Below are 20,897 nucleotides of genomic sequence, written 5' to 3'. Positions count from 1 at the left end.
TGGAAATTTCTCAAAGGGTGTCCTGGTTATGTGGAGTTGGGCTGTGCGATTTTAGTTTGGTTTTTTCTCCCTCAACCCCCTTCCAGTTTCGTACTCGCACCGGCACAGGGACTTGACAACAAGAGGCTGGGGTAATTGGTCGCGAATGAAGCCCGGACGTAGTTGATTGCAGACTCATTCTAGATTTATGCTAATAAAGGTGATATGAGTAGTGCCGTCATATCGTGACATTATGTCGTTTCATCATGTAGTGCCAAGTAAGCTTCATGGTGTTGGTACTATTGATGAATGTTATCAATAGTACTCGTTCCTATTGAATCTTCCGGAAAGCCGCTGGTGTGAATCAGAAAAGTGGTGTCAACATAGGAAACTAAGTTTAAATTTATCACCAATTACGTATACACAACACATTTCTCCGGTAGTGAACCAATTCGGCAATTGAATTCTATTTCATGGCTTTAGTTGTATTTGATTGTACATTGTTGTGTACTGTTAGACTTTACAGCTTCCTGAATGCAACTAAATTGTTGCTTTTATGTCCACCCCTTCTTGAACCTATAAGACTTGTAGTAGGTTATGTTCGAGACCTTCATCAGTGATAGTGTTTGAAATTGGAAAAAAAAATCGAAATCAGAACGATAATAGAGGTGAAATGTTTAGTATCACTTTTTCGTAGGATGAAAGCACATTTTCCCAAAAGTGAACTTTATTAAAGGAAAACTTGAAACAATCAAACATACATATAACAAATGATAATGTGATCAATGAAGGTTAAGAGAAATCAAAAACCTCATCAACTATGAAAGTCGTCATACTCTCCACCGAAGATATTACACCACATGACTAGAATGTGATGCTCACCAATATTACCACAATTCTATTAACCAAGAAATCCGATATAGTGTAACGGCTAGCACGGTTCGCTTTCACCGAGCAGACCCGGGTTCGACTCCCGGTATCGGAATTTATTTTTTCTGCAGATATATTCTAGGTTATTTTTTTATATTCCTAAAAAATATATAATAAGCAATGGAGCTTGCACTGTTTGAACAACATTCTATTGTATTATATTTCTTTACTCAATTACTTTACAATATACATCTATTGTATTTGATTGTAATAAATTGTTAATTATTGGGAACCGCGTCCCTGGGATTAAGGTGACTATATGCCTGAAACGGTTTACACACACGAAGACACACTGAAAAAACATCTTCAAGATACACGCTTCGATTGCGGGCCAAGTGTTCGTATCAAAAGGTTGAGTGTTGAGCGTCATCATCATCAGTGAGAGTGTAACTTCAGGGTACAGAAGGAACGAAACTGATTGTCACAGTACAGGATGATTGGAGTGTTTATTACGGTACTTGCTTGTATCATCAACTATACCAGTGCATTCTATTTGCCTGGTGTCGCACCTACAAATTATAAGGAAGGTGATACTATTCCATTGTATGTTAATCATTTGACGCCTTCATTAGGTCATTTGGCACTGCTTAAGAATGATGCTAAATCCAAGGCAATTGTATATTCTTATGATTACTATTATCCCAAATTCCATTTTTGTAAGCCTGAAGGTGAACCAAAGAAACAACTGGAATCTTTAGGTTCAATTATATTTGGTGATAGAATCTTCAATTCTCCCTTTGAAATTCAAATGTTACAAGATAAGTCATGTGTTTCCTTGTGTACTTCCACTTACACCAAGAGGGAAGGTGTTTTCGTCAACAGAAACATTAGAGCCAGTTACACTCACAATTGGATTGTTGATGGGTTACCAGCTGCTAGTGTTATGGCTGAAATTAAAACTCAAACTAAATTCTACGGTACTGGGTTCCCTATTGGTGAGATTAGTCCTCAAAACTCTGCCCATTTCTTTAACCATTTTGAAATCAAAATTGAATATCATAAGAGAAGTGATGGATTCTTTAGAGTTGTTGGTGTTACCGTATCTCCTTCTTCTTTGGATAGATCTGGCCTTAAAGCCGATGCTAAACCAGAAGAAATCTGTAACCCCAAATTGGAAAAAGTCTCTTTAGGTAAGAAGGATGAACTGAAAGTCTTGTTCACTTATTCCGTCAAGTTTGAAGCTTCTGCTACCCCTTGGGCAACAAGATGGGATAAATATTTACATGTTTATGACCCCAAGATTCAATGGTTTAGTTTATTGAACTTCTCCGTTGTTGTTTCTATTTTGGGCTTCATCATTGCTCATATCTTTGTCAAGTCTTTAAGAAATGATATCACCAAGTATAATGAAGTCAATTTGGATGATGATATCTCTGAAGAATCCGGTTGGAAGTTGGTTCATGCTGATGTGTTCAGACCTCCAAAGAATAGAATGCTTTTGGCTGTGTTTGTTGGTTCTGGTACTCAAGTGTTTGTCATGACATTCTTCACTATTGCCTTTGCATTATTTGGTTTGTTATCTCCTTCCAACAGAGGTGCCTTGTCAACTTTTATGTTCATCGTTTACATTGCTAGTAGTGTTGTGTCAGCCTTTGTTTCAGGCTATTTATACAGATTCTTGGGTGGTGATGATTGGAAAACTAATATGGTCTTATCTCCATTACTTGTACCTGGTATTATGTTCCTTATCTTTACATTTTTGAATTTTGTTTTGGTAATTGTTCAATCTTCAGGTGCAATTCCATTTGGAACCATGATTGCTATCATTGTCATTTGGTTTGTTGTTTCGGTTCCTTTATCTATTATGGGGTCTATTTGGGCATCCAAGAAACCTCTTTTATCAGTGCCAGTCAGAACCAACCAAATCCCTAGACAAATTCCCGAACAACCATGGTACTTGAAAACCCTTCCAGTGATGTTGATCAGTGGAGTGTTCCCCTTTGGATCCATTGCCGTTGAAATGTATTTCATCTACAATTCATTGTGGTTCAACCGGATCTTCTATATGTTTGGGTTCCTTTTCTTCTGCTTCTTGCTTATGCTTTTGACCACTTCATTGTTCACTATCTTGATGATCTACTACACTTTATGCACGGAAAATTACAAATGGCATTGGAAGTCTTTCTTTGTTGGAGGTGGATGTGCCATCTACGTATTTTTACATTCTTGGTTCTTGGCCAGCCCTAAGAGGTTAGAGTTCTCATCTATGTTGATTTATGGTGGCTATTCTTTTGTGATTTCCATGTTGGTCTTCCTCTGTTGTGGTGCTACTGGGTTTGTCAGTAGTTTCTTTTTCATCAGAACAATCTATTCTCAAATTAAGGTTGACTAATGTATGAGCATGACATGGCATGACATGACATAGCATAGCATCGCATAGAATATGCACTCTGTATGTAGTAGTAACTTGAAAAGTCATATCATTAACATTAACATTAACACTATTATACTATACAATATTACTACAACCATCCATCATTCAATTCTTGTTGTAACAATGACGTAGTAACAGACTTAATGGCATCCATTTCTGTTGATGTTGAGCCACCATTCTTATTGCTATTGGCATCCGGTTTGGGTCCTCCATTGAAAGTTACCCTGTAACTATCAACTTTGGCCTTGGTCGAATTGGGCAAGTTAAAATAATTCACATCTAAGTTCAACAAGTTATACGATATGGATAAATCGTTATTGATCTTGCCCAACTTATCCTGTGAAGAAAAAGCCTTGCCAAACTCATCATTTATAATCTTGGAGTACTTTATCATCTTAAATAGTTGACAGAATATCAAATTCAAATATGGGTTCACAAGTAACTCAGCATAATTATTTGATGACGATAAATAATTCAGAAAATTCATTATTGACGTTGCCAATCGGTTTAAAAGAGGCACCATGGTTGATTCCATAAGGTAGTTGGTCTCAAGTATTGCCTTTATCAAGCTCTGTTTGTGCACAAGAAGAATCTTGAGGAAATTGAAAAAGGTTTGGGTCAAAGGTAACGTCCTTTCAATGTCAAAGCCTTCCTCAAATACTGAGACTTGTAAACTTTTGGATTTTCTTAACTCCAATAGTTGATGGAATACATTAAAGTTCTGGGAAGTTTCATTCAAGGTTGAAAAATCTCTGTTGGATTTCTGTAGAGTTAATTCCAACCATGAAATCATATGTGGACTAACAATCTGATTAACTCCATTAGAAAGTGCATTAATATCGTCAAAAATGACCAAAATTAATACCAATTGAACATGAAACTCGGCCACTTGTTGTGAGTTGATAATTTTTAAGTCATTCACCAAGTTGTTCATTGTTGAGATACTCAACGAATAAAACTCTCCAATAAGACACATGGTATAGTTGATAACAGATAATGTGCACAAGTAAAAATGGACGTAGGCTTCCAGATATAATTGTGATGGTTTTGAGGGATAAAAGTTTAATAACCTTTGAATAAGTTGAATATTATCGGCACCAGTAAGCTGTTTGAAGTTATTCAAATTATTCAATGCAACATTAAATAATTCAATTATGATGAATGTTTCATTCGTCACTTTGGCTTTACCATCAATGCTACTGTTTGTGCTTCCTTCATTATGCACCTCCACGGTTTCCATCAAACGAAACGCAAACGATTCATCATTGGGGAGTACTGGGAAAGCCAGATGGAATTTTGAATAGTATAACTTCAAGTTTTCCTTAAGAGGGTTGATAGGCAACCTATACGGAATCTGAAGAGGCGCAGATTGGATTGCTTGACCTCCGATCGGACGATTAGGGTCTTGTGGTTGTTGTTGTTGCTGAGGAGGAGGAGGGGGAGGAGGAGGTACTCCAGCACCTTGTAATTGACCTGGAGTTATGGGGTAAAACGTAGGATTGTGAAGTGGAGGTGGAATTGGTTGTGATTGAAGGGGAGGTCCATATACTTGTTGTGGGGTTTTTTGTTGGACTATTCCTTGAAGTTGTTGTGGAGGTTGAATTGGTGGAACAGTAAAGTACATAGGCTGAACACTAACCGGACTTTGGATTATTGAAGATTGGGATCCTGATTGTTGCAAAGTCAAAGATCTATTAAGTCTTCCATTTAATGAAGTTAGAGAGGTAACAGAATTCCTTGGTGAAAGACTTTGTCTTCGGGACATTGAACGAACTGAATAATAATCTTCCGATTCACTATCAGATACAAACGTGCTTTCACTTCCTGAGATTGAAGGTCTAAGACTTGGTAACTTCGAACCATTTGTTGAAGTGGAAGAGATCGAATCGATTGAGGAGGAACGTCTTCGGTGACTAATTGCATTGGGCATTTCATAAGGAACTTTCCAGAAGGGACCTTGAATTGGTGGTGAATTTGTATTTGGTGGAGGAGGAGCAGCATTAGAAGATGAGGATGGACCACCAGAACTTTTACCATTTGCTTGCTCATTTTGAGTATTCAGATTATTATTATTCAACAAATTGCTTATCGATGAACCACCAGGACTTGAAGGATTGGAATTCTCATTCTGATTTGAAATCCCCAACAACTTCGATTGGTAGCCTATCAAAGGAGGAAGTATTATTGTCGGGGAGTTTCCATTCTTTTGAGTATTCGGAGTATTGGATGGAGTATGTGTATTATTGGATGAAGTATGTGTATTATTGGATGGAGTATGAGTATTATTGGCATTAGTATTAATAATATTATCATTGCTATGGTTCACTATGGGAGAATCAGAAGAATTGGCCCCTGATTCACTTAGCGATTCTTCAGGTTTGGGTTTACTTTCCAACTTTTCCTCTAGATCCCGTATATAACCCTTTGATGGTCCTCTTTTCAATGGAATTCTAGAGAAAGTACACTCGTCATTATTCTTAAGACAATTCTGACAAATCTTCACAACTTTCATCAACGTCGTAGAATACTCTGCATTACACTTTATTTTCTTCTTTCGACAACAGTCACATGCTCTCGAAACCTTAGAACGTTTTCTAGGCGGATTAGAATCTGAAAATGATACAGAATCAGCGTCATGTGCTTTGAAGTGATCATTAGATGATTGGAAAGGTGAAAGCTCTTGTTGTTGCAATTGTATCTGGGGGACTTCTGTGTGCTGTTGCTGACCCACAACGACACCTCCACTTGAATTCTCTTGTGATATACTCTTCACTGGAACAGCAGGAGGCAATGGAATCGGAACAGGGTGAGCTTTTAATTGAGATTGCTGTTGTAATTGCGGTGGTGGTGGATGATTGGTGGATCTTATGGGCATTGAGATTAATGAATGATGTTGAATTGGTGGTAAGGTTGTTTTCTGGGATGAGGGAAACTCTTGAGTCGAATTATGGGAAGATGGACCTGCTTTTATAACGGCAATTGATGGGAAAGGCACTGTTGGCTTGTTGACACCATCTGATGGGAGAGTATTCCTTGAAGGTGCGACTGAATTGGTAGTAGCACCTGTAGGCGTTGGAGGTAAGAAGGAACTAGCACTCGACATAATGGTGGTATTGTATGGTATGGCCGCCGTCTATTATCAACTACTTCAACAGTATCACCCTTAAGCAATCACGCACGTAAATAATGTATCCAGGGGGAGGATAAATAATGATCTCCTCTGTGAACCACTTTGTTATTTCGGTTTCTCCGACGCTCCACTTCAGACACAGAAGAATGCCAAAATCACGTTTTGAGCTTAATTATTATGGTACTAAGTCACTTTACTATTGAAGGGATTACTACTAAAAACTTTTCTCATGGGGTTCTTTTGTTTCCTGGTAAGGGTTTAACTAAGTGGGAGGGTTTGTGTAATACGACCAGTATTGCCTAAAGTGGATTTACTGGGGGGTCGGGCTAATTGTCGAAAGAAAGCCAGCAAAAAATAAATCCCGTCGCTTACGTAAGCGGACATGGGGAACAACGCTAATGTTGTAAGTCTTGGTTAGCCTACGCTTAGTTTGTAGGAAGCACCATTTGTTGCTCGTATCCTTTGTGAACTTTGAGCTAATTACAGCATAGTAGGGGTGGAAGAGTCGAAGTGATATTAATTATAGTTAAGACATTACAACTACATGTGGGGGGAAAAAGAGGGGGGAACAATAAAATTACATTAATCCTATTAACTTCCTATATTTTTCCGAGATGGAGAGATTTGTCATGATACATAAAAAAAAAAAATTAAAAACCTCTACTCACACAGAGGTAAATGAAATCGCTTTACTACAAGAAAAATCAACCCAACTTTTATATAGTCGTTCTTTATTAGATGCCATATGTAACAATCTTCCGACATCCTGTAAATTTTATTTACTCCAGGTTTTCCCTCCCTCTGGTGGAGTCAATACAATTGAAAAATTCAGCCTGCACACAAAATATTAATTCCGCGTAATTCTCCGACCCCCCATGTCGTTTGTCCGCAACTTTTCCTGTGTATTTGGCCCTATTGCATTACATTCTTTATTGGGTCGGAACATAAATTATTGTTTCCATTGGATTGTTAAGCTTTTTTATTACCCCAGATATTGGTTATGCACAACCTTGATTGCCCGGGCTTTGTAACCATATTTACAGGTAAATACGAATTGTGACCCATAGTAAAAAAGCTTGATCCAAATTAATTCAAGCGCCTTTCTATTTGGAGCCGACGTTAAACACTAAAAAAACACCGGTCGAAGGTAGATATTCTACTTGAATGCACGTGACACAAGTCAAGGTCAAGTTGATGCAGCCCTATCAACTTCCAAGACACCGGCACTTAGCAGCATGACTTATTGTGTATGACTAAGGTCAACGTAATCTAAAAGGTGGAGGTCCTCACAAGAATATAAATGGACCCCGAACTTCTTTAATTATGTATTTAACACTTTCAATGCTAGCATGAACATACGATTTGACCTTAGACTTGGCGGGCCCAATAATTTCAATTCGTAAAGATCCTTCTCGTAATCAGTTTAGTGCATACCTTTACGAGAAAACATAACTATTCAGTGAAGCCATAAATACGCCCGAAAGGTATTGAAATCTATTATTCTCAACATCAAATAAACAACTGAACTAATGGTAAACTCTCAGAGTAAATATAGGGTTATAAATAATCTCGGATTGTTTGGTTAACTACCTTTGAAGTGGGAAAATTTTATGACCATAAAATTGATATTCTTTACAGTCAAGGCCTTAATTCATGGCTGTTGAGGATATGCTTCCTTATTATGAACAGAAGTCGAGACTCACCTGTCGATATAAATACAACAACACTTAAGTACAGCACAAATCAGAAACAAATCGTTAGCCAAAGACCTTCTCTTTGAAGTAGATTATAGTACGTCAGGAGTATTAAACCTATCATCTCTACTGGTTATTGTTGGCGGTGACGAGCATTACGACAACAGAAATGATCTCGGATTATATTACTAGTTAGTGTTTTCTGTTTCCTATTGCATAAAGAATATAATTTTCGAACATATTTGAGCGTTATTCCAGGTAAGTTGTAGAACAATACCTACATTGAATTTTATTGACTTTGTAAATAGAGTCTGCGCCATATTTGAATGCAAAACTCCTCAGGACCTACGACTTCTTTGAACTGTGCATCCATACTAGATTTGGAATAAATGTTTGTAAGAACGGTGAGTTAAGCAGTTTACCAAACATTGCAAGGGAAACAACTTTAAAAGCACTTGGAATAGGTCACCAATGATAACAGATACCTTTAGCATTTCTATTGAGCATAATTACCAGAGTTACCGGTTTTAAAAGTTACTAGCATACAATCAAAATTTGGAAATCATTGGAATGCCGACGTACCAGCCAATTAATACACTCTGCCCAAAAATCAAGTTTCTAAGAATTGACCGTAGAATAGGCCAAAATCCAATTTAAGTTGGTCAAAAGATGACGACAACCTTCACTCCATTCATGATTAGAGGTGATTCGAATACTTCGATTCCCGATCGAATCTCTTTTGGCAGATATATTATATGGAAGTTCAACATCTCTGTTTGTTGACCTCATTTTCAGTTGTATCTGACAAAGAATCTCCAACAAGGCTATCATTGCTACATCCAACTTATTGAAATTAAAGAATGCACCTAGGGAAAACTCTGTTGTAGCAAATAAATTAAGCACAATTTTTTTAGACTCATCTTGAGTCTCATGAACACTTTCGACTGGCTTAGCTAGCTTCATAATATATGATTGAGGTCCTGAAGGAACGATTTTAAAGCCGGATATCTCGACTTTTAAGGTCCGAATAATAAAATCCATTAAAAGAGCCACATTTCCTAATGCTGCATTAACTTCTGGTAATGGAACTTTATATCCTAACCGAAGGTCATTAATAGTAGCATATTGACCTTTAAATGATATGTTGAAGAAGTTGGTGTAAACATTTAATGTTCTAAGATGATCCAATTGGTTTAGATTAGCTTCATGATATGCTTTTACCTTTTCTATTTCGTTTGTCTTTTTTAAAATATCCAATTGAAATTTATTTCTTTCAAGAAGTAAATCATTCAATTGAGAATTACTCAATTCTTGTATTTCGTTTTTAAGTGTAACCAAATTGTCGTCCAAACCTCTTTTATATTGTTCTAGATCTCGAAGTTCTTTGAGAGCAGTTTCCCGTTTCTTAACTAACTCTTCATAATCCTCAACAGATTTAGCTAATTTAGAATCGAGAAACTTGGAATCGCCATCAATTATTCTATCCTTTTCCCTTAACTTCCTTAGGAAGTTAAGGTAGTTGTCTTTCTCTTTCTGTAGCAGATCAAATTTAAGTTTTAAATTATCCATCAACAACCCACTGCAATCAATACACAATGGATGTCTTTCTAATGAATCTTTCGATAATATTTCAAAGATCTTTGTGAGTTCATTTATTTGTTTGGATAAATTGAAGCCATCCTCTGGATTACTAGCAATTTGATCACTGCTATTCGCTGGCAGCAGTATATCATTATCTGTAGTAGAATTACCTGCTATAGTACTCTCATCACCATATTTACCAATTTCGACGGATGAATCTGTTGGTGATACGTCATCTATCACTATAAAGGAGGAATTCACCGTCATCTTATCTGTGGTGCTTGTAGCATCGTTACGTGAGTCATTCAGTCCAGAAATATTATCCACAATTAAGGATGGATCTAGATTCGAGTCACTTAAGGATTGGTATAGTTCTAATCGAGATTTAGGGATATATGTAGAAGGATCCGATTCATTACTATCTTGGTTGGTAGGTGCTCTGGATGTAGAGTTTCGTATTAGATCAAACTGTTCAGGTGTCATATTCCGAACGGAATCATCTACCGTAATTGGAACACCACATTTTTGACAATAAAACATTCCTGGCTTCGTCATTAGGATGTTGGAATTGTGGAAATAGTGAGTCAGAGAATGCCTTCTCCCATGCCTCATATTACTTCCCTTATTCGGTTTTTAACTGATACGAATATGTGCATAAATTAAATAGCGATATCTACAAATAATGCTAACTTAAAACTCAAGAAAGCCGGTCTAGTATAGTGGTTAGTACACTTCGTTGTGGCCGAAGAAACCCAAGTTCGATTCCTGGGACCGGCAATTTTTTTCAGTTTTCACACTTTTGTGGTTACCCGGACACATTGCCAATGCTTCAAAAAAATTTTCCCTTTTTAGTCAAATTCTATTTAAGAAAGACTTCATTAAGTTTGATAGTTACATCTCTTTTTTTTTTTCCCTTTTAAATGTGTTTGACTTCCGATGGAACGACAACAAAGTGTATGTTTTCAATTACATGAAGTATTTGTCCAAACCGAATTTATTATGATGATAACAACCTAAGTGTATCGAAGTTTAACGACAGTGTGATCACGATTTCTCAATAGACTACAACGGTATCTGATATATCAAAAAAAGTTTGAACATTTGATTTAATTATTTAATAGTGATACTAACAAAAGGGCTTCCTTTCTTGCAGTAGATAACAGATAATATGTTCTAAGCTGGAAAGTACTTTATTTTTTATATGGTGTAGGCAATTTTGCAAGGAATAATGGCAAGAAAGAGAAATAGTAAACAATCACGTCAAGTATATAGTCAGCCATTGCCCGTGAAGTTATCCACCGAGCTCTACGGACCACTTCCTTCTATATTCCCCCACAATCCATTGTCGTGGATATATTTTGGGTTCTTCTACTTAAAATGTATAATTCGTTCATCTCCACAGTCTACCATTACTCCAATAAAAGTACACTTGCTGGTAGATGGAACTTTTGGAGTGTATGACGATGCGGACATGTTACAACTCTGGCAACAGGGATTCTTTGGGAAGGGTACCTTGAGTAGGTCTGATCCAACGTGGAGAGAGCGTACAAACACTCGTTTACAAACTCAGGGTATTGCTGCGCTGACCTTGGAAGATGTAACCAGAAAAAGAAGAATGGAAAGATCCGCATTTAAACTGCAACGTGCTTTGCTTCAAGAATTGGAAATGAAAGCCAGACAAAACATTATTACTGAAGCTGAATCCTTACAATTGGAAGCTCAGAAATTGAAAGTGGCTGCGATGAGGAAACAAACTCCAGACAATAACGAAAACAGCAACAATGATAATAATGATAACAATGCTAAAGAATTAGTTTTTTCCGAGTATAAAGAGTTATTGGATATTATTGATCAAGAAAAACATACTGTTGTGAAGAACTTGGAGTTTTTGCAGCTTCAGCCAATTGAAGCCTTCTTCTTACAATTTGGACTTGAAGCAATCGATATTATACGGGACTCTTCTAAACACATGAACGTATGGGATACTTTTGTTTATTGTTGTGAACAACATACCGGAGGTCTTATTCCAGAGAACAAGTTCATATTAGATTATGTTACATATCATCATTTTAGATCTCATGGTTGGTGTGTTAGATCAGGTATTAAGTTTGGGTGCGACATGCTTTTATATGTTCGAGGCCCACCTTTTAGTCATGCAGAACATGCTATTACGGTTATTCTTAATGATGGTTCTCATAATGTTGACTGGTTTGACATGGGAACACTTGCAAGAATCATCCATGGTGTTAAAAAGAATCTTTTATTGGTGTATGTTGATGTTCCACTGAAAGAATACTTTAAACTGGTGGTGGAAAATGATCAATTAAGTGACCGAGAGAAAATATTAAAGTTGCTTATGAGTTATAAAGTCACAGAAGTTATATATAGGCGTTGGGTACCCAATAGGACACGGGATTAAATATGGATTAATATATTAGTCAAGATATACTGCGAAATATCCTTTGTAGGTTGAATAATATCTTACGAAGTAACTTTTGGGGAGGAAAGCTGGTATAAAGCAGCGTGATAAAGGCGTTCCAAAGTACAGTCTTTTATAAGTTAAGCCTTTATGGCCAAGTTGGTAAGGCACCTCACTAGTAATGAGGAGATCCTCAGTTCGAATCTGAGTGAAGGCATTTCTTTTTTGCTGATTCTTGAATTAACCAGTGGTTCATCATTGCGTAAACATGTTTACCAATTACAACTTACGTGTCCTGATAAACTATTGTAAAGAATATGAAAACTAGATGCACTTTTTCATTAGCTACCAACAAACTGTGACACGACTTAGATACAGGGAAGAAGGTTGACTATATGAAGTACTTACAGCGTGTGACAGCAATGAACAGAAGAGAAAGCGAAAAGGTATATCAGTAAAATAGTGGACAAAATTACTTTACACAAATATCATAATAAATAGTAAATCGACATCGTACTACATAAGCATCACTACCACCACAGCTTCTGCAACGACAATAACTTTAAATAAAACTAGGTGAGAAGAGCTCCCAACAAAGATGCTTCTTTTTTTTTTTGTTTCGGTACCGCGCACGATAACGCGACGACTCAAACTAGGTGGGTACCCCCTTAGTAGCGAGGGCGTGCCCGGGCTTAGTATGTGTAGTGGGCATCGGATGGCCTGGTATATAAAGCGTGTGAAATTTCCCACAGTTGCACATAATTGAGATACTTTGATGGGCCTGACTTGAAATCAATAGCTAAGAGTGAGATTAAAATATAATTTATGAGTAATACCAATTGAACAAAGTACTTTGATCATCCTTTTCCGTATTCACTATCAATTCATATATGCATAATCCATAAAATCCTCAAGAAAGAATGGCAGATATACGGAGTTTAATGAACCCAGAAGATACCCCGGTATATACTACCAGCGAAACAACAGTAAATGTTAGTGCAGTGTATCCTACCACTAACACTACTATCACAACAACCACAGACTCGGTTACCCCTCCAGAACCACAACCAGAATCTAGTTCTACTACTAGTGCATCTGCAGATAATGGAGGTTCTAATGAAGTTGGGGTGTTAACTCCAGAAACCATCATGAGATCTTTTGAACGTATAAAGACACATTTCCCCGCTGCAAGAATCAAGAAAATCATGCAAAGTGATGATGAGATTGGTAAAATAGCACAGGCTACGCCCGTAGTGGTTGGAAGAGCATTAGAGATATTTATGGCCAATTTAGTCGAACTGGCAATGCTTGAAGCTCGAAAACAACGTGTTAAAAGGGTTGGAGCATCCCATATTCGTGCTGCCATCGAAAAGAACGAACAGTTTGATTTCTTGGTTGATGTTGTGTCGAAATACCCTCCTTTGAAAGAATAATAACATCAACATAATTCAAAGGTGAATTTAAGTACGATGAATTCAGCTTGTTGACTTTCATCAACATCAAACAGCTGCACTGTTGACCAAAGATTCTAACTAGATGGTGAGAATCAAATAAGTTAGAGATTTGACACGCGATCTCAGATGGTCAATTCCAGATCGTAACTTCGCTGAGGGCATTAATTTACTGTTGGATCTATAAGTCCATTTAAAATTTTATGAAGCCCTAGTCTAATCATTAGAGTAAGGTAATACCTTATCCTTGGAGTAAGCGTATGACCAGACAGAAAAGATTAGCCACCGCATACAATTAAATGACGTCTCAGTAATGAAGACTCTTGTTGTTAGCGCCTTAAGTACTGGTGGAACAGTACGTTATAGTAAAGCATAGTGTATATAGGTTTAAGCGGCCCTGTGAAACGTTACATAATAGTACAGGCATCCAGTATAATCTACATTCGTATTTACCTTTTAAAATGGGTCATTGCCGTCCAATACACGACCCTATTTGCGATACCAATTGATCACCACCACACAGTTGCATGACCGCCTTACTCCTATGACGTATTCATCAATTTTCCTACACGTCCTTCGTGGGGGTTTATGTTCAGGATTTGATGCTTTGGGAATTAACCGATAATCTTGGTAAGCAGTATATAAATGTTGGTCACAATCTCATGAAGATTTGAAGTAAATATATTCTCGTTAATATATGATTCTGGAAGAGTAAGGTGAAACATTGACTAGAACCCCCCGAATATCAATTAGGTTGCTTATTTGTTGACTAATATTTGGAGTTTCTATCAACTTACAGTAAATCATCACTACTCCTTAGTTTAAAACATGGCACACTACAACAGCAGATCCAACACTAGTTTACGTTCCAGAGGTTCTTTTGGTGCGAACGTCCCTCCACCTCAGCCAGACATTTACTACGTCGGGGTAGATGTGGGTACAGGGTCAGCTAGAGCTTGTATCATAGATACCAATGGGATAATTTTGGCCTTATCTGAAAGACCTATAACCAGACATGAATTGAAGGCAAATTACATCACTCAATCACTGACAGAAATATGGCTGGCCATCTGTTTTTGTGTTAAAAATTGTATTAGGGAACTGGAAATTGACCCCCTGGAAATTTTTGGTATTGGTTTTGATGCCACTTGCTCCTTAGTGGTTTTGGATGAAAAGGATGATGCTCCAATTGGGGTCGGCCCTGATTTTTCAGACAATAAAGAAAACATTATCTTATGGATGGACCATAGAGCTGTTGACGAAACCAATGCTATTAATAGTACTGGTGATAAATGTCTCAAGTATGTTGGTGGCCAGATGTCCATAGAGATGGAATTGCCCAAAATGATGTGGTTGAAACGTCACTTACCCGGAGGAATCGAACGGTGTAAGTTCTACGATTTGGCAGATTTCTTAACCCATAAGGCTACGGGACTGGAAGCCAGATCATACTGTAGTACAGTCTGTAAGCAAGGGTTCGTTCCCATTGGTGTAGATGGGTCCACAACGGGCTGGTCAAAGGAGTTTTTGGAAGGACTCGATTTACCCGAGTTGGTTGAAGACCAATTCCGTCGTTTAGGAGGTGTTCCTGGTAAGAATGGAGTATTCTTAAGTGCTGGTGAAATTGTAGGGAAATTAAACTCTCAAGCTGCTGAAGAACTCGGTTTAACCGTCGAATGTATTGTTGGTAGTGGTGTCATTGATGCTTATGCTGGTTGGATTGGAACTGTTGCTGGTAAGGTAGACATTCCCCATCTCCAAGAAATGGCTGAAAAATCAAATAGTTCCATTGGTACCACTTGCGGTAGATTGGCTGCTGTTGCCGGTACTTCGACATGCCATATTGCTATGACGAAAGAACCTTGTTTTGTCAAAGGTGTATGGGGCCCTTACAAAGATGTCATGGCTCCTGATTATTGGATGGCAGAAGGTGGACAAAGTATTACTGGTCAATTATTGGCACATGTCTTGGGTACTCATCCAGCTAATAGTGAGTTAACCAGTTTGGCAGAAACATCCAATGTATCCAAGTTTGATTATTTAAATCTCACATTAGAGAACTTGGTTCATGAAAACAGGGAAAGAAGTGTGGTATCATTAGCCAAATACATGTTCTTTTATGGTGATTTCCATGGGAACAGGTCACCTGTTGCTGATCCAAACATGAGAGCTTCGATTATTGGACAATCAATGGATAATACAGTTAATGCTCTTGCCATTTTATATTTTGGAGCTTGTGAATTTATTGCTCAACAAACAAGACAAATTGTTGAAGAAATGGAGGAAAGTGGCCACAAGATTTCATGTATCTTTATGAGTGGTGGTCAATGTCGTAATGGGTTATTGATGAGACTTTTAGCCGATTGCACTGGCTTACCTGTTGTAATTCCTAGATACATTGATGCTGCCGTTGTTTTTGGATCTGCCATTTTGGGTGCAGTTGCAGCACAAGAATCAGTTGAAGAGCATATTACAAAGAAGGGTCGTACCAAGCGTTCAGATTCTTTAAGTAAGTCTGCATCCAATTTGGCTGGGTTATCACTTCCTTCTCAAGGTTCACTTATCAATCCTGGATCCAGAGATGGTACTCATTCACCTTATACAGCACCAAGTGCCACCAGTTCTACAACAAATATGGCTACTTTTGCTTACGGAGGACATTCTAGTACTGCAAATGTGCCAAGTTTGACTCCTATGGCTGAAGAAAACGCAGACTATTTCAGTCAACAAGCGCAAAAGCCTTCACATTCTAGTTCTGCTTTCGCAGATACCGACGATGAAGATGATGAAGGTACACTTTCATTCGGTTCAAAGCAAAAGGTCCAGCAAGATTTATCTCACCTGTTACTGAAGTTAGGATTGAAGCCTTTGACCAATATCAGATCGGAAACGACCCATCCAGGTGATAAGCTTTGGAAGACCATGGAGAAGATGACAGGCCCTGGGAAAGTGATTATGCCTAGCAACAAGGAAGATCCAGATCGTAAGTTATTGAATGCCAAGTACTCTATTTTCTTGAAACAATGCAAGGAACAACAAGAGTTCCGTAAACTCGTGGATTTGGTAGAGGTGGAGAACGCCAGGGTCATTGGTATGTCGTAAAAGGTCATTCATAACACTTGCTATTTTTTTGTTATCCACAACGCAGATCCCATCTTGCATAGTATCTTATAAAACGATCTAGTAAAGTTATTTTTGTTTGGACTTTTGCAACTTCTATTAGTATATTGATTAGCACCAAGTCATTATGATAAAATTGTGGGTTGGATCCACTATTAATGTAGCCTTCTCTCAACACAATGGAAAATATACAAGCAAAAAGCAAACTTAATCTAATAATAGATATACTTCTGTCTTGACCTTAGTTGATAGTTTTCCAACATAGGAAATAAAATAGCAATACTCTTCAACCAAGTGTAGTTAGATGTGAATATAACAGTAGTAACAATAGTTGACTCAAGACTTGTTTACCCCAAACATTGCTATTGAACGGCTCAGATACAATGATTAGGTTGAGGTCTTATTGCCAAAGAAATCATAATCGTTTTCATTGAGCTCCACATTTGGGATGATCCTTTGTTGTTAGCCGCTCGTGTTGAAGGAGGGGCTTTATTAGACTATTAGCAAATTTGCGCCACCTTCATCCATAAAGAATTCGTTAGAGATAACAAAATGTCTTCATTGATGCATCCAGACTATCTACTGTACTCGAAGCGGTACAAAAGTTAGATCATTTTTGATGTAAAAGGAGAATATCTGACTATCAATGGTATCTATACATACATTAGTATATGCTAATGGTATATACATTATTACATGATATTCTAGCTTATCTCCCCGCGCTACCCACATTTAATGCTGCAAAATAAAAAGAAATGCTTTTTGTTACTTCCACATTTTTTCAGGCGATTTGGTAATATCACGTGACCAAAGGTAAGTGAGTGCACATATGAAGTGTGGGCATCGGAGTTTCAGGAAGATTACAAATCGAGCATCAAGTGGGGCCAAGTAATAGATAATTAGTAAGGTACCACTATCAATTGGTAGTTACTAATAGGATACATTGATCTGTAAAGTTGTAGGTTTAAGAATTGTAGCTATTAATATAAGATAATCACAATTCACAAGTCTGCTGTAAACTCTGAGATGATATCATCGTGGAAAACTAACAATCTCAAACGATGATGGCATAGGTCACGTGACAAAGGCAAACTGTGGTTCCTAGTATATATTCAGAGAATGAATATATAGACAGGCCCAAATCTTCAAAATGCAATTTAAAACCACAGTTTGGTGTTATTAGACTCCACAGATTTTAACTAACTGTTATTGAAGGGTTAAGCTTTGTCTTTATACAAGGAGTCACGGCTGATCACACGTCATTCAGTCATCATTGTCGACTATAATCATAAGCGGTTTTCAACAGACCGAGGAAGTAACTTTTGGTTTTCCCTGATATCAATTAAGAATCAAAGCATTTAAAACCACCTGCTCATCCAATTAATTGAATATTCCTATCAAATATTCATCATCAACTTCACCATACAAATTAACAGGCCGTTGTTAGTGACAAAATAGAACCAGGTGAAATTACCCAAACTAGTGACACAAAAACAACCGCATTTTTTTTTTGTTTTGACTTTTTATTCTTGTCTTCTTTTGCACCCATTGCATCAGAGCCCTTTGACTATTTAAGAATCCTCCCATTTCCCTAGTTAAGAGTGCTAATCTTAAATTTTCTATTGCATAAAACACATCACAATGACTAATAACGAATCAGTGGTCCCTCATTTACAGGAGTATGATGGATTTAGTGAACGTTCAAGACGTAACTCCGCATCATCTCGTAGAGAATCACTTCATATTGTTCAATCTAGAAGATCTTCTATTAATCGTATGTCTACTCAAGATACTGGTGGTCCAGATTATATTTCTCCAGGTCAACAATATGCTAATGGTGCAGCTCTTATACCTGAATTCAATGAACGAGAAGTAACTGTTGTTGACTATGCCAAACATGTTTTTTCCGAACCAAAGAGTAAGCTCACAAACTATATGACCTCTTTGTTCCCCATAGCTAAATGGATCTTACACTATAATGGTAGATGGTTATACAGTGATTTGGTTGCTGGTATAACTGTTGGTGTTGTCCTTGTTCCTCAATCTATGTCTTACGCTCAACTAGCTGGCTTACCTGCTGAATATGGGTTGTACTCTTCGTTTGTCGGTGTCTTCATTTATTCATTTTTTGCAACTTCTAAAGATGTTTCCATTGGTCCAGTCGCTGTGATGTCTTTACAAGTTAGTAAAGTCATTCAAAAAGTTCAAGAACAGAACGGTGATAAATTCTCAGCTCCTGAAATTGCTACTTTCCTTTCCTTGATTTGTGGTGGTATTGCATTTGGTATTGGTATACTCAGGTTGGGGTTCATTTTGGAATTTATCTCCATCCCTGCAGTTATGGGTTTCATGTCTGGTTCTGCTTTTTCTATTATCACTGGTCAAGTGCCAAGTTTGATGGGGTTCAACTCCAAGGTCAACACTAGAGACTCAACCTATTTGGTTGTGGTTAACTCATTGAAGAATTTGAAACATCTGAGAGCTGATGCAGCTTTTGGGTTGACAGCATTGTTCCTATTATACGTTTGGAAGTTCTCCTGTGCTTGGTGTGAAAAGAGATACCCAAGAAGAAAGCTTTGGTTCTTTTATGCCGCACAATTGAGAAATGCCCTTATTTTAATTATTTCGACCGCCATTTCTTGGGGTATCATTCATCCTAAAGTTACAAATTTTAAAGGTCCTAGAGAACAGTTCAAAGGTCCCTTTTCAATTTTAGGTGTTGTGCCTTCTGGTTTGAGACATGTTGGTGTCATGTCTATTCCTCAAGGTATTATTGGTGAAATGGCTTCTGAAATTCCTGTTTCCGTTATTATTTTGTTATTGGAACATATCGCCATTGCCAAATCCTTTGGTAGAGTTAACGATTATAAGATCATTCCTGATCAAGAGGTCATTGCTATTGGTGTTAATAATTTAATTGGTACTTTTTTCAGTGCTTACCCAGCTACTGGTTCTTTCTCTAGATCTGCTTTAAAGGCCAAGTGTGGTGTCAGAACCCCCCTTGCAGGTATTTTCACTGGTGGTGTTGTCTTGTTGGCTTTGTACTGTTTGACAGAGGCTTTCTTTTACATTCCAAAAGCAACTCTTTCAGCCGTTATTATCCATGCCGTTTCCGATTTGATTGCCAACTACAAAGTTACCTGGTCTTTCTGGAACATTTCTCCACTTGATTGTGGTATCTTCTTAGTTGCAGTTATAATTACTGTCTTCTCTTCTATTGAAAATGGTATTTACTTTGCTATTGCTGCTTCTGGTGTCATTTTGTTGTTCAGAGTTGCAAGGCCACAAGGGGTCTTTTTGGGTAAGATTAAGGTAGCTGAAGTAATCAATCCAATCATTGAAGGTGATTCTTTTGTTGAAGATAATTCCAGTATTCTGGATAACTCCAGCGATTCGCAAGATTTGGAAATCCATCAAGTCTTGCCCAAAGGCGCTTCATACCAAGCTACTGATTGCAGTAATTTGAAAATTGAAGACAGAGCCTCCAAAAAAAGTCTTGCTTCTGATATTCCAACTGCTCAACAATTGGCTCACCAAAACCCTCACATTAAATTCCACACAAGATGGGTTCCATTGACAAAGGAAAACATAAACAATGAACTAAATGTTCAACCACCTCCTCCAGGTGTTCTTGTTTTCAAGCCAGTTGAATCATTAACCTATCCTAACGTTTCTGTACAGGTTGACCGTATTTCCGATGAAGCAAAGAGATTGACTAGAAGAGGGAAGCCATTCGATACAACATCTGCTGGTTCCAGACCTTGGAATGATCCTGGTCCTCTTCAATGGAAATTCGGTAAACCTAAATGGTTCAGTAAAGATAAGAAGGAAGAGAAGAGAATCGTTGAAACTGTTGTTGATGAACGACCACTTTTACGTTTGGTTCATATTGATTTGTCTTCTGTTGCCTCCATTGATGTCACATCTATTCAAGCATTGATTGACTTGCGTAAGGCATTAAACAGGTACGCTGATAGAGAAGTTGAATTCCATTTTTCTGGTATTTTGTCTCCGTGGATTAGAAGAGGTTTGATTTCCGCAGGTTTTGGTTCTTACACTGCTGCTGATGTTGAAAGTGATGGAGCTGTTAGTGCCACTACTTACGTCAACATCGGTGCTTCTAACGACTTGGAATCTGCTTCTGCATCACCATATTATGCCGTCATTGGTACTGACACCCCATTTTTCCATTTGGACATTCCAGACTATTCATAAGAGT

General features: G+C 37.7%; 7 protein-coding genes and 3 non-coding genes across 10 annotated transcripts; 8 read left to right on the top strand and 2 right to left on the bottom strand.

The window, feature by feature from the left end:
- The first annotated feature begins 892 nt into the window (after positions 1–892).
- KQ657_000396 lies at positions 893–964 on the top strand. The gene has a single exon. It is a non-coding gene; the product is annotated as a tRNA-Glu (tRNA).
- A 378-nt stretch (positions 965–1,342) lies between these two features.
- EMP70 (Emp70p) lies at positions 1,343–3,241 on the top strand (the record flags this gene model as incomplete). Its single annotated transcript, XM_043191242.1, has 1 exon — positions 1,343–3,241. The coding sequence occupies one exon, from the start codon at positions 1,343–1,345 to the stop codon at positions 3,239–3,241; it is 1,899 nt and encodes a 632-aa protein (XP_043049254.1).
- Positions 3,242–3,371: 130 nt separating this feature from the next.
- Positions 3,372–6,386, bottom strand: RGT1 (Rgt1p; the record flags this gene model as incomplete). Its single annotated transcript, XM_043191241.1, has 1 exon — positions 3,372–6,386. The coding sequence occupies one exon, from the start codon at positions 6,384–6,386 to the stop codon at positions 3,372–3,374; it is 3,015 nt and encodes a 1,004-aa protein (XP_043049253.1).
- Positions 6,387–8,725: 2,339 nt separating this feature from the next.
- ATG6 (beclin 1) lies at positions 8,726–10,243 on the bottom strand (the record flags this gene model as incomplete). Its single annotated transcript, XM_043191240.1, has 1 exon — positions 8,726–10,243. One exon carries the CDS (start codon positions 10,241–10,243, stop codon positions 8,726–8,728), a length of 1,518 nt encoding a protein of 505 aa, XP_043049252.1.
- Positions 10,244–10,393: 150 nt separating this feature from the next.
- Positions 10,394–10,465, top strand: KQ657_000392. The gene has a single exon. It is a non-coding gene; the product is annotated as a tRNA-His (tRNA).
- A 451-nt stretch (positions 10,466–10,916) lies between these two features.
- SEN2 (tRNA splicing endonuclease subunit) lies at positions 10,917–12,107 on the top strand (the record flags this gene model as incomplete). The annotated part of the gene is made up of 1 exon (XM_043191239.1): positions 10,917–12,107. One exon carries the CDS (start codon positions 10,917–10,919, stop codon positions 12,105–12,107), a length of 1,191 nt encoding a protein of 396 aa, XP_043049251.1.
- A 144-nt stretch (positions 12,108–12,251) lies between these two features.
- Positions 12,252–12,324, top strand: KQ657_000390. The gene has a single exon. It is a non-coding gene; the product is annotated as a tRNA-Thr (tRNA).
- Positions 12,325–12,932: 608 nt separating this feature from the next.
- Positions 12,933–13,540, top strand: HFL2 (negative cofactor 2 transcription regulator complex subunit; the record flags this gene model as incomplete). Its single annotated transcript, XM_043191238.1, has 2 exons — positions 12,933–12,936; positions 13,023–13,540. The coding sequence occupies 2 exons, from the start codon at positions 12,933–12,935 to the stop codon at positions 13,538–13,540; spliced, it is 522 nt and encodes a 173-aa protein (XP_043049250.1).
- An 846-nt stretch (positions 13,541–14,386) lies between these two features.
- Positions 14,387–16,660, top strand: KQ657_000388 (putative phosphotransferase; the record flags this gene model as incomplete). The annotated part of the gene is made up of 1 exon (XM_043191237.1): positions 14,387–16,660. One exon carries the CDS (start codon positions 14,387–14,389, stop codon positions 16,658–16,660), a length of 2,274 nt encoding a protein of 757 aa, XP_043049249.1.
- A 1,659-nt stretch (positions 16,661–18,319) lies between these two features.
- On the top strand, positions 18,320–20,893 carry SUL2 (sulfate permease; the record flags this gene model as incomplete). The annotated part of the gene is made up of 1 exon (XM_043191236.1): positions 18,320–20,893. The coding sequence occupies one exon, from the start codon at positions 18,320–18,322 to the stop codon at positions 20,891–20,893; it is 2,574 nt and encodes an 857-aa protein (XP_043049248.1).
- Positions 20,894–20,897: the final 4 nt, after the last annotated feature.

This window comes from Scheffersomyces spartinae, assembly GCF_019049425.1.
Source record: "Scheffersomyces spartinae strain ARV_011 chromosome Unknown scaffold_10, whole genome shotgun sequence".
NCBI lineage: Eukaryota > Fungi > Ascomycota > Pichiomycetes > Serinales > Debaryomycetaceae > Lizanozyma > Lizanozyma spartinae.
Note: the sequence above shows the minus strand (reverse complement) of the source record. Positions and strands in the feature narration are given on the sequence as shown.